Source organism: Sus scrofa, chromosome X (genome assembly GCF_054392235.1).
Source record: "Sus scrofa isolate SSC_HxYL_T2T_F1_AM1 chromosome X, Sscrofa_HxYL_maternal_Yorkshire_Landrace_v2.0, whole genome shotgun sequence".
In the NCBI taxonomy this organism is placed as follows: Eukaryota; Metazoa; Chordata; class Mammalia; order Artiodactyla; family Suidae; genus Sus; species Sus scrofa.
In genome coordinates this window covers 4,064,189-4,075,883 of record NC_139401.1, presented here as the reverse complement: position 1 = coordinate 4,075,883, position 11,695 = coordinate 4,064,189, and the positions used below count along the sequence as shown (strand labels likewise).

At 59.4% G+C, this 11,695-nt stretch overlaps 1 protein-coding gene across 2 annotated transcripts in view; it reads left to right on the top strand.

The window, feature by feature from the left end:
• Window positions 1–2,314: 2,314 nt before the first annotated feature.
• The window catches only part of LOC106504268 (protein kinase cAMP-dependent X-linked catalytic subunit), a 96,817-nt gene continuing 87,436 nt past the window's right edge, over window positions 2,315–11,695 (top strand). For both annotated transcript variants that reach the window (XM_021079693.2, XM_021079692.2), the window contains exon 1: window positions 2,315–2,927. In XM_021079693.2, the coding sequence (XP_020935352.1) occupies window positions 2,762–2,927 (166 nt within the window). In that variant the 5' untranslated portion in view covers window positions 2,315–2,761. The remainder of the gene's footprint in view (window positions 2,928–11,695) is intronic.

The window sequence follows — 11,695 nt, the reverse complement described above, 5'->3', positions numbered from 1 at the left end:
GCTGGTGGCTACGCCTCCGATGGGACCCCTAGCCTGGGAACCTCCATATGCCGCGGGAGCGGCCCAAAGAAATAGCAAAAAGACAAAAAAAATAAATAAATAAAATAAAAAAAAATAAATTGTGAAGTCAGTGCAGGCAGGTAAACTCTTAGTTTAGAATGTATGTTAGAACATACTGGAGGAGTTCCTGTTGCGGCTCACTGGAAGTGAATCTGACTAGTATCCATGAGGACGCAGGCGTGCACTGAGCTGTGGTGTAGGTCACAGATGCAGCTGGGCTCTTGCTTTGCTGTGGCTGTGCCCTAGACCTGCAGCTCCGGTTCGACCCCTAGCCAGGGAACTTACAAAGGCTACAAGTACGGCGCAATAGGGAAAAAGAAAAAAGAAAAAAAAAGGGATTAGAGTTCATTATTACCTCACCTCCCCACAACCTCATCTGCATCATAAAGGCGCGGTAATGACCCTATCACGCCTCGCTGGCGGGAATTTTTCCCTTTTTTGCCCTGCAAATAGTATGCTGTGGTTTCTCAAGCATTTTTATGATCCTTCCAGAGGAAAGCTGCTTTGTTCCTCTCGGGTTGCGAAACCGCCCGGGATATTTATAGGAACAGGTAGGTAGGTATGTGATGGAGCCCAGGGCGAGAGAGGGTCAGGTGGCCTGTGGAACCCAGAGCTTAACTCTGAAAGTTTCTCTGCTGCCTTTGCCTCGCTGTCTGCCTGCCATCGAAAAAGGCGTGCCTTTCATTGGGTGTGAAACCCCAGCCGTGACCACCGACCCGCGCGCCCGCAGTCACTAGGTCGAATCCCCGGGGAGAGGGCGCGCCCTCCTCCGGGGAGACACCCACTTGCCCCTGGGGACCGTCCTGTCGCCCCGAGCCCCTTGGCCAGGCAGGGCCTGGTGGCCTGATCGCACGGGACTAGCCCGTGTCTAATCAGCTGCTGGGGCGCACGCGGCCGGCTCTCTGAGCGCATTTTTCGCATTCCAACTCAAGATTTGGCGACCAGCAGCGAGCAGGCGTCACGCCCGGGGGAAAACACCACCCACAGCGTGCAGAGGGGGGCTGGGGCGAGGCTGGCAGCCGGGGGCCTGAAAGCCACACCCAGAACCACTTCTGATTTCCTGTCACCCCCTTCCAGTTGGCCAAGCGTGGCAGCCATGGCCTGGTCCCTGTAAAAGGCGTCCCTTCTAAAGTTGGTCCAAGCTGACCTCACGGGTTCTAGCCTCTGCGACAGACCCCCCCTCCCACCCGGACCTGAGGACTCAGGGGCTGGACACTCCTATGCAAGGGCGGGATCGCTGGAATCTTGTTACACGAGAGGACAGGCAATGTGCCCTCTTGCTGCTCAAACTGTGGTCCGCGGCCCGGCGGCCCGGATGGCCCGGATGGCCCTGGGCACGGCTCAGAAAGGCCGCTTCCAGGCGTTCCTTGCCCGGCTGGCTCAGGTCCAAGGCGCATTTTAACCAGATCCCCGGAGAAACAGGGGCCGGATAAAATACAGGACATCTGCCTACATTTGAATTTCAGATACGCCCACGACACTCTGGTATAATTGTAATCAAATAGGGCCTGGGGCACACACTAGAGAAAAACCGAAACGACCGTGTGCCAGAAATTTCGACGTATCGGATCGTCCCGGGTTTCTTTGTCCACGTTGTCCCTGGCGTGTTTAAACCAGCGTTCCGTCATGCGGCAAGGCACTGCATGTGGTTGTTCTCTAATCATCTGGCTCTTAGTATTTTTTTTTTCTCAAATAGTTGTTTAGAAGTAATTGTAGATTTGTCGGAAGCTGCCCAGACACGCACCGGGAGGTCCCGCGCAGCGCCGCGCCTCGCTCGGTGCACATCTTACATCACTGTAGCCCAACAAGCCAGGGCTGGAAGCCGCCTTGGTCCGGGGGCTGATCGTGAGCGCAGCGCAGTCTGCTGAGCGCCGGGTCCCTACGGAACTCCTGTTTTATTTTTTTAACTTTACTTTTCTTTGAACCACGCCCTCTCGCTCCCCAGCCGTTCCCTCCTCCCCACCTTCCGGGCTGGGGCTCAGAGAGCGCCGGGGCACGCCCGCGCGTCCCCCGGAGGAGTTTGGCCGGGACCCTACTTTCGGGCGCTCCGAGGCGCGGAGGGCGCGTGGGTAACTCCACCGCCCCGCTGGGGCGGGAGCAGGCCCCGCGGGCCCCGAGCTGGGGCGCGGGCCACGCCCCCAGCCGGGCGGGCCACGCCCCCAGCCGGGCGGGCCACGCCCCCAGCCGGGCGGGCCACGCCCCCAGCCGGGCGGGCCGGCGCCGGGGCTGGCGGAGGGCGCGCGCGGCCCCGCCCAGGCCGCTTCCGCCCGGCCCCCCAGCAGCGCGCCCACAGCGCCGGCGCGGGTGGCGGCGGGCGCGGGACACGAGGAATGAACAAGCAGCCGGGCGCCCGCGGCCGGGACCCCACCTCGTCCCAGCCAGTCCGGGCCGCGCCCCCAGCCGAGGCCGCGCCGCCGCCCCAGCCGCCGCCCGCCCCGCCGCGCCCGCCCCCCGAGGCCGCCGGCTACTCCCATCAGCTGCTGCTGCTGCTGCTGCACTGAGCGCCGCCCCGCGCCCCGCCATTGTCCCCGCCGCGCCGCCAGCTGCGCCCGGCCGCCGAGCGGGAGGCGGGGGCCGCGCATGGGTGGGCGCCGCTGATGCCGCCGCCGCCGCCGCGCCGCCCTCCGAGGCTGCGTCCCGGGAAGCCCGGCCCTCCGCGCCCCCTGGCCCGGCCCGGCGCCCCGGCCCTGAGCGCGCCCCCATGGAGGCGCCCGGGCTGGCCAAGGCGGCCGCGGCGGACGCCGACCCGCGAGGGAGCCCGCAGGAGACCCCCGACGGAGCGCCCGCGCACGTCCCCGGCCCCGAGGCGCCGGAGCCGGAGCCTCCCGCCTACCGCCTGCAGGACTTCGACACGCTGGCCACAGTGGGTGAGTGCGACGCGCGGGGACCCGGCCCCCAGGGGCGCGCGGCGCCGCCCGGGACGCCGGCGTCAGACAAAGGGGTAGTGTGCAGCCGCCCGGCCGCCTGCGGGGGGGGGCCCTGCCGGGTCCCGCCTGCTCGGGGTCCCCAGGCCGGGCTGCCCCTGCTCGCAGGGTCCCCCGGGCGCCCCGAGACTTGGACGGTTTCCCCTCGGCCCCCCTCGAGTCCCCCATCTACGGGCGCTCTGCCCTGCGTCTCCAGAGGCTCCGTGTCTAGATCTCCCTGCCCGCCCGCCCCCCACCACCGACCTGGGTGTCTGGGAACCCAGGGAGGGGTGAGGATCTCCCCTCAGATTGGAGACCTCGCGCCCCCTCCCAGGCAGGGACTTCCCGGGACAGAGGTGGTGGCCCTGAAGACACCTGCAGACACCATCTTGGCCAGCCTCCCCCTTGCCCAGCGGTACGATACTCCCTTTTTAGCCCCTTTCTGGAGTTTGGGGCGTCCGGTGTTCCGTGGCATTTTGGGGGTGCGGGATGCTCCCGCGGGGACTTTTAGACCCTCTCCGGGGTTTGAGGTGCCGGCGTCCCGTGGCAGTTTGGGGGTGTAGGGCGACGTTGGGGCGGATTACACGTTTCTCCACACCCCCGGAGTTTTTGTCTGTGCATCTCAAACTTGGCAATTTTTTATCAGAGCTTGTTTCCTTTTATCATCCACCTTTGAACCTGGCTGCTCCTAAGTAGCTGGAAGTGTAAGTTTCCAGTTCCCTGGGCGCCTGGTTCCCGTGCTGGTTTATGGGGTTCTCCCCCCACCCCCCCAGAGCCGTTAGAATGTCAGGGGCCCCACCAGGACCTGCATTCACGCTGTGGGCTCCTCCAGCCTGTGGCTTCTTAGCAACTCTTTGTTGCTAAGGGGACTGTGCTGCCCTGCTGCTTGTCAGGAGGGAAAAATGAAGGGGGAAAGGGCTGTGCCCTCTGTGACTGTGGGGCAGGTGTCCAGGTACTTTCTGGGGTCCTCTCCCCCTCTTTTTTTTGGAAGCATTGGCCTCAAGGTCATGGCTTGGGGCTCAGTAAGACCGAGGGGCACAGCGCTGAGACTTTCTCTTTTCCTTCAGGAACCTCTTCCCGTGTGCAGCGAGTTGTGAGGAAGGAAGGTCCCCAGGAAGCCTGGTTTGGGGGGAGGAAATCTGATTTGAGACTGAGAGGGTATAGAAGGCACCCTCTCTCTCTCCTGCTACTCTCCCTCCCTCGGAACCCTCGCCCCCTGCTCCTCCTCCATCTCTGTCCTGTCTCTCTCCATCTTCCATCTCTCTCCCTTTCTCTTTTTTCTCTAATCCCTCCCTCTGTCTCCCTCCCTCCCTCTGGGACCCCCTTCTGGGCTGATTTAAAAGCTAATAGCCCTGTTTTGCAAGGCAGCAGGGTAGGACAGAAAGCCTGACCGCCGCAGGCACACTGGGTAGGTGGAAACACAGGTCCACAGTGGAAAGTTGGTGCAGGACCCACTACTGGCCTTTGGCACACAGCTCCAGCCATCCTATCTGTTTGGGGCCCTTGCTCGAGTCTGTTGTGAAAGGTGCCTGTGCGACGGGCGGGGCACCAGGAGGTGGGTGGGCTGTAGACATGGTGACACCTGCTGTCTGCAGTCCTGTGGGGGCCCTGTGGGTGTTGCCAAGTCGGCATAGGGTGCCTGGCCTCATCGTGTCCTTAAACATAGAATGTCCCTTAAACATAGAATGTCACTGCCTCTGGGGACCGGGCAGTGCCGGGTGGGGGGAGGGGCGAAATGAACTCTCCAGTTGTCTTTTCTTAATGAAGATGATGCTTGTTTCTCAAGGATAACTTCCTGTGGGCTCCAAGGGTGTGAAGGGAGAGCCAGGTGGCCCATGTTTAGGATGTTGGTCTGGGACCTAGGGTGTGTGTGTGTGTGTGTGTGTGTGTGTGTGTGTGTGTGTGTGTTGCTTGGCAGCTTTGATGGCTTTTTTTTTAAAGTCACCTTCCCCTCCCCCTGTCCAAAACCTCTTTCTTTAATATTAAAGCTTAATCTGAGCATGATTTATCGAAGAGGCAGGATAAGATTTAAAAAACCCCAAAGCCTTCAGAGCTTACTGTCACAGTGTCCAGCAACTTGAGATGGTGATGGGTAAAGGACACAGGCGGGGGAATATCTTGAGCTCTTTACCGGCAGTGAGAGCCCCGTTGGGTCTGGCATGATGTCTTTTCATCCTCAGCTTCTGGCTCAGAAAGTCAGTTGCCTTTTCTCTGCCCTTGGTCCTTATTGCTAACGGCCCCCATCAGAGACAGGTGCCCTCAGGGGCTTGGAGTTGTGCGAGGGTGACTATACACAGTTTCCCCGCAGAGCAAGGCTATTTTCCGTGATGGGAAACTAACCCACGCACAAAACAGACAAGTAAACAAAAAACCTCCCAAGCGTCTCGACCTTTTTTGCCTTATCACAGTTCCCATCCTTTGGAACCTTCCAGAGTGAGTCAGGGTTGGAATGACCATGTCGCTGGCTGGGCGTGTCCTCCACCCCGAAAGATGTTGGAAATCCTGGCCACACACACTTGTGTGTTTTCATCTGCTGTGGTCTCCACCCTTGTGGGGGAGCTCTGTTTTTTCTCACCAGCTTGCGTTTTTTTTTTGTTTCGTTTGTTTTCATCCTTTCCTTTTGCCCGTGAGCTGGGCCCCAGGGGGAGGTGCTCTGGGGACAGACTTGCTGACTCATAGTCCCCCAAGGACACTTCTGATGACGTAGACATCACAGCGCAGGTTGCATGCTGCAGGTGGACCCAGGTGTGCCTCTGCCTGATTTAGCAAAACCCACAGCGGCCCAGCCGGTGGTGGGTCCCCTGGGCGAGGTGTGTGGAGTTCAAAATCCAGCCAAGTTCATGGCCACGACCCCTAGGAGGTGGAATAAAGAGGAAAGGCAGTGACGGGTAAGGTTGTAGATGCCTTTATTCGGTGCTCCCGGAGAAACGTTCTCTGGGAAATTGTCAGTGTTACAGACTGACCGCTTCTACACACAGTCAGACAGCCTGGGAGAGAGAGCGCTCAGCTCTTGCTGAATGGGCATTTTTAAGAGTTCGGCAGGAACTTTGGGGCCGCTGTTGGCTAAACTGTGAAATGGTTTGCACCTCCCCGGCCTCATTCCCCATCTGTGGCTTGACGGACGGCTCGCCGTGAGCACGAACCGCAGCCCTGTTATTAAAAAGACGCTTTTGACAACGTGTTAGATGCACAGGGGATTCCTGAATCCTCGCTGACAGTCGTGTGCGCCCGTCACGAGGCTCTCAAACCACCATGTCAGCGTGGGTTCCAAGAAAACTTTTCCAAGAAAAGCCCTTTTGGGGTTTGTGAGTAGGGGGCAGGTGTGGTGTGTAGTGTGGTGCAGTTTTATCCCATGCGTCCATCTGGGCAGCCGCCACCGCTGAAATCAAGGTGCAGAACTCATTCACTGGAGTTGCCTTTGTGGCTCAGCGGGTGAAGAACCCGACACAGTGTCCATGGGGATGAAGGTTCGATCCCTGGCCCCACTCAAGGGGTTAAGGATCTGGCGTGGCCACAACTGTGGCGTAGGTCAAAGATGCTGCTGAGATTTGGCGTGGCCGTGGCACATGCAGGCTGGCAGCTGTAGCTCCATTTGACCCCAAGCCTGGGAACGTTCATATGCTGCAGGTGCAGCCTTAAAATAGAAAGAAAGAAACTCATTCCCTCACCCCAGACAGCAGACAGCATTCTCATGCCTGTCTCTGTATTTACTACCCCAGGTCACGCTGCCAGGTAGTTGTGTTTTCTTGGATTCTAGGAGACCTTCCACGATGCAGAATGAAACCTCCTCGTTCTGTCTCACCCCCGGATCCCTCCCTGCTGCAGGGCTCCCAGCATCAGCCCTAGTTGTGTGGTCCCCAGCTGCCCTGTCACGTTCTCCGTCACACAGGCACGCCCTCCTGGGCAGCCGGAACCTGGGCGGGGAGCCTGTGCACAAGAATGAGCTTCCGTGGGGGCGGCGCTGTCAGGGGGATGGAAGGTTGCTTCTTGCTTCACGATACTCAGAAAGTTGCGTGGCCGTCTCCTCTTAGTCACCTGGCGTGGGTGCCTTAGAGGACCTTGGTTGAACACCTGTGAATGGCAGGTGCTACTTCAGAGCATTGCGGTCGCTTTGAAAATGTGGTAAAATACTAGGAAAACACTGTCCCGAGCACAGAAGCCCTGCAGGCTGTTCCTCCTGGTGTGCAAAAATTGAAGTGAAATCTGCGTGATGTAAAAGGAAGCATTTAAAGCGACCATCCAGGGGCCTTCCGCACACGCACCAAGGAGCACCCCCAGCAGACTCTGTCTGGTTTCGGAGCATTTTCATCACCTGCACAGGAGACCCCCCCACCCCGACCTGTGAGCCGTCCCTCCGCGTGTCCTGCTCCTCCAGCCCCTGGGGAAGCTCCATCAGCTCTCTGTCTCCGTGCATCTGCCTGTTCTGTGTTTCTCTTCTTGTCACACCCTCTGCGTCCTCTCCATCACCAAGGGGCTGGAGGTTTGGGACGACAAACTGAGGAGATGCACAGCCAGTAGTTCCTGCTCCAGGAGAGAAAAGAAAAAGGGGCCTTGGGAGAGGAACTGGGGCTGGGAAACACCAGAGGAAGACAAAGCTGGGGTAGAAGGGTCCCGTCCCAGAGAGACAGGCTGTACAGACACGGCACAGGTGCAGGAGATCGGCTATCCTGGGCATGATAGAGACCCAGCCACCCCCAATCTGTGTCTCCCAGACCCTCAGAACCGGATCTTATCTGAAAACAGGGTCTTTGCAGATAGGATGAAGTGCAGGGTCTGAGAGGAGGTCCTCCTGGATGAGGGGGGCCCTCCCTCCAAGGACAGTGTCCTCCCAAGAGACAGAAGAGAAGACCCAGACACAGAGGAGAAGCCACGGGAAGACGGAGGCAGAGACGGGAGGGAGGCGGCCACCAGCACGGGGCCTCCTGGAGCCCCCAGAATGTGGAAGAGGCAGGAAGGACCCTGCCCTGGAGCCTCAGGAGGGAGCATGGCCCTGGGACCCCTTGACCTCAGACGTCTGGTCTCCAGAAAGGGGAGAGAACGTAGCTGTCTGTGGTTTTAAGCCACCACGTTGTGGGAGCTCTAGGAGAGTAATACACCTGCCACCGAGAATTGCAGAGTCCACTTCCGTGGCTTGAGAGCTTGGTCCACCAAGTGGTGTCTCCCAGATCCTTGGAGGTGAAGGACGTCACGTCACGTCACGTCGTCACGTCCCCTTACGTCACCACATCTGCCGGCGCGTCCCAGGTGCCCCCTCATCCACGCAGCCTGGGGTCTGGTGGCAGCAGAAAAGGCAGACGTCCATTGCCGAGGACGAGGCATCCTAGGTCACTGCTGGACAGAGGGACCCCCCTCAACACGACACAGCAGAGTTAGAGCCAATTTCCCACAGGGCCGGGCCTTGTCTTGACTCGGTCCCCACTGGGGCGTCTTGGCGGGCGTGGGCTGCGGTAACAAAACACCGTCCACCGGGTGCCTTCTGCACAGCATGGGGTGGTTTCCCACGGTTCTGGGGGCTGGGAGTTCGAGGTCAGGGTGCCAGGGTGGTGGGCTTGGGGCGAGCGCTGCCCCAAGACACAACGTTGTCTTGTGGCTGCGTCCTCGGGTGGCGGAGAGCGCAAAGGCGAAGATGCTCTCCCCGCACTGGAAACACCCGCCTCGTGATCTCATTTAATCCTAATCGCCTCCCAGAGACCCGCCCCCAAGCCCCGTCTCCCTGGGGGAGTGTGGGTCAGGGCTTCCACCTAGGATTTTTTTGGGGGGGCAGACATCCCGTCGGGCACCCTCTCCTTGCATGTTGTGCTGCCTGCCCTGTCCAGAAGGCCTGCCCGTCGGGGGGGACCCCAGAGCACCCTCACCTGGTCACACTCTGAAATTCCTACAGGAGGACACCTCAGTCCCGGGGGCTTGGGGGCCACCAAGGATGGCGCCATGGTGCCCTGATGCTGGCATCCGACCTGCTTCTGGGATGGGTCCCTCCACATTTGAGGTCCTCCTGGGAGGCCCCCTCTGTCACTTGCAGAAAAAGGCACCAGCAGCACGGGACACAGACCAGAGCGTCCCCTCCCTGGGCTTGGTCGCAGCGTGTAGCCTCTGTGTTCTTCCTGGGGAAAAGCGTGATCGCTTTCTCGGTACGCCTTGATCGGTCCCTCTGGGAACGGCTCCGTGGGGCTTTCTTGGTATTTTTCCCACTTTTTTTTTTCCCTCCCCCCAACATGCAAGCATCACCTCCTTCCCTGCCATTAAAAAGCATTTCCCTGGAGTTCCTGCTGTGGCTCAGTGGGTTCATAACTGGACTAGGATCATGAGGATGCAGGTGCCATCCCTGGCCTCGCTCTGTGGGTTAAAGATCCAGTGTTGCCGCCAGCTGCTGTGTAGGTTGCAAGGCGTGACTTGGATCTGGCATGGCCGTGGCTGTGGTGTAGACTGGCAGCTGCAGCTCTGCTTTGACCCCTAGCCTGGAGACTTCCATATGCTGCAGGTGTGGCCCTAAAAGGAAGCACACATGTCCCTTTTTCCTCTCGTCTTTGAAGCTGTCCACGTGCTCTTTCTTGCTGGAAGAACCGTGAAGTCCTGGGAAGCTTCCTTCACATTTGCTTCCTTCCCGGATCACATTTGCAGCTTATACAACCTGTTCTGGGTGGAGCCCAGTCACCTCCCATGATTTTCAGGGGGTCTCTGGCGGGGAAGGGCTGACCCTTCCAAGGGGGTTTGCTCCCCACACGTGTGCTCAGGCTGCTGGCTGGGTGGGTTTCTGGTCACAGCGCCTGGCTCCTGGCGGGCGGGTGGCCATCGTCTTCTGCGTCCTCTCATGTCCTTTCCTGGGGGGGGTGTGTTTGGGGACAGAGCTGGAGCAAGGGACGGGGGATGGTCGTGGCTGCGAAGGAGGGGCCGCTCCCCTCTGCCCCCTCTTTGCCTCCTTAGGGGTTTGTCTCCAAAGGCAGTCACCCCGGGAGTGGGCGCTGCCCCCGGGCTTCGTGGGGAGACTAGCCCAGGGGTTCCTGACGGTGTTGGAGACAGAGTCAGGGCAAAGTCCCCGGTTTGGGGGCTGTCATCGGAAGGCCGGTGCTGCCGTTCGGGGACATGGGCGGAGGGCGTCCGGGATGGAACAGCCTTTGGGGGAAAAGACCAAGAGTCCTGTCTGGGGCGTGTGAAGTTTGCTGTGTCTGTGCGACAGCTCTGTGGTCCCAGCCTCATCACCACAGCCTTCATCAGCACCTCTCCTCGCCGGTGGCCACGTGCCCGCATCTCCCTGTCTTTATCCTCATACCTCTGCCATCATCCCCATCTTCACTTCCTTTCTTTGTTGTTTTAGGGCAGCACCTGCGGCACATGGAGGTGCCCAGGCTAGGGGTCGAATCGACCTACAGCTGTGGGCCTGCGCCACAGCCGCAGCCACTCGGGATCTGACCCGCGTCTGCGACCTACACCACAGCGCACGGCAATGTTGGGTCCTTAACCCACTGAGCGAGGCCGGGGATCGAACCTGCATCCTCCTGGTTTCTAGTCGGATTTGTTTCCACTGTGATACAACAGGAACTCCCTGGATGGACTCTGTTGCAGGAGTTTGCTTGGAGAAGCCATGTACCACAGACCTGGGAGCTTAAACAACAGACATTCTTTCCCCATCCTAGAGGCTGGAGTCTCAGCCCCTGGGATGGGCAGGGCGGGTCCCTCCCGAGGCCTCTCTCCTTGGCGTGTCAATGGCTGTCTCCTCCCTGTGCCCTCACAGGGCCGTCCCTCTGTGCGTGTCTGTGTCCTGACCTCCTCTTCTTCTAAGGACCCCCGTCCTGGGGCATCAGGACCCCCCTCGTGACCTCATGTATCTCATCTCCACTTGAAAGACCCGTCTCCTATCATAGCCCCATCCTGAGGTCCTGGGGGTTAAGATTTCAACATGAAATTCTTTGGTGAGGGGTCACTGTCCAGCCCATAATCCCGTGAACCTGTTAATGCATCACATGGTACTGCAGTGCCTTTGGAGTTTCCCATGATGCATAGTTGGCCATCACTCCAGGTAGACTGGGCTGATCAGAAGCAAGACAAGCATCACCCTCCCCCCACCCGCACCCCCACCCCCATCATGGTCATCTTTTCCAATCACAGGCTCATCTCATCTTTAGGGCCGGATGGCGCTGGTCTTTGCATGGAGTTGGCGCTTGCTCCTTGCAGCCGACCTGGTGCGTCCACACCTCATGCACAGAGTGCCTCCTTGTGACGCCACCCAAACCGCCTGGAAGGAATTTGCATGGTGCCTGCGCACGAGACAGGCTCAGAACACGAGGCACACATTGCGAGGAGCTGGTGGAGGTCGTGCATTTGAGCAGGGACTCCCATTACACATTAGCCCACCCTCAGTGGCGTAAAACAGCGTGCATTCATCAGCCTGCAGTTCCCAGGGTTAGGAATCTGAAAAGCAGGTGTCACGCGGTGAAAACTCCAGGTGCGGGCAGGACCTTCCGCCTTTGGGAGGCTCCAGGACAGAATCTGTTTTCTGGCCTTTTCCAGCTTCTGGAAGCCGCCCGAATGCCTGGGCTTCTCAAGGAAGAGGGCACTGTTGAATCGTATCCTTCTTTTTTTTTTTTTTTCCTTTTTTTCTCTTTCCTTCTTTTTTTTTTGGCCACTGCACAGCACATGGAAGTTCCTGGACCAGGGATCAGATCTGAGCTTCAGCTGCCACGGTGCTGGATCTTTACCCCACCATGCCAGGCGGGGGATCCAACCTGCATCTGACG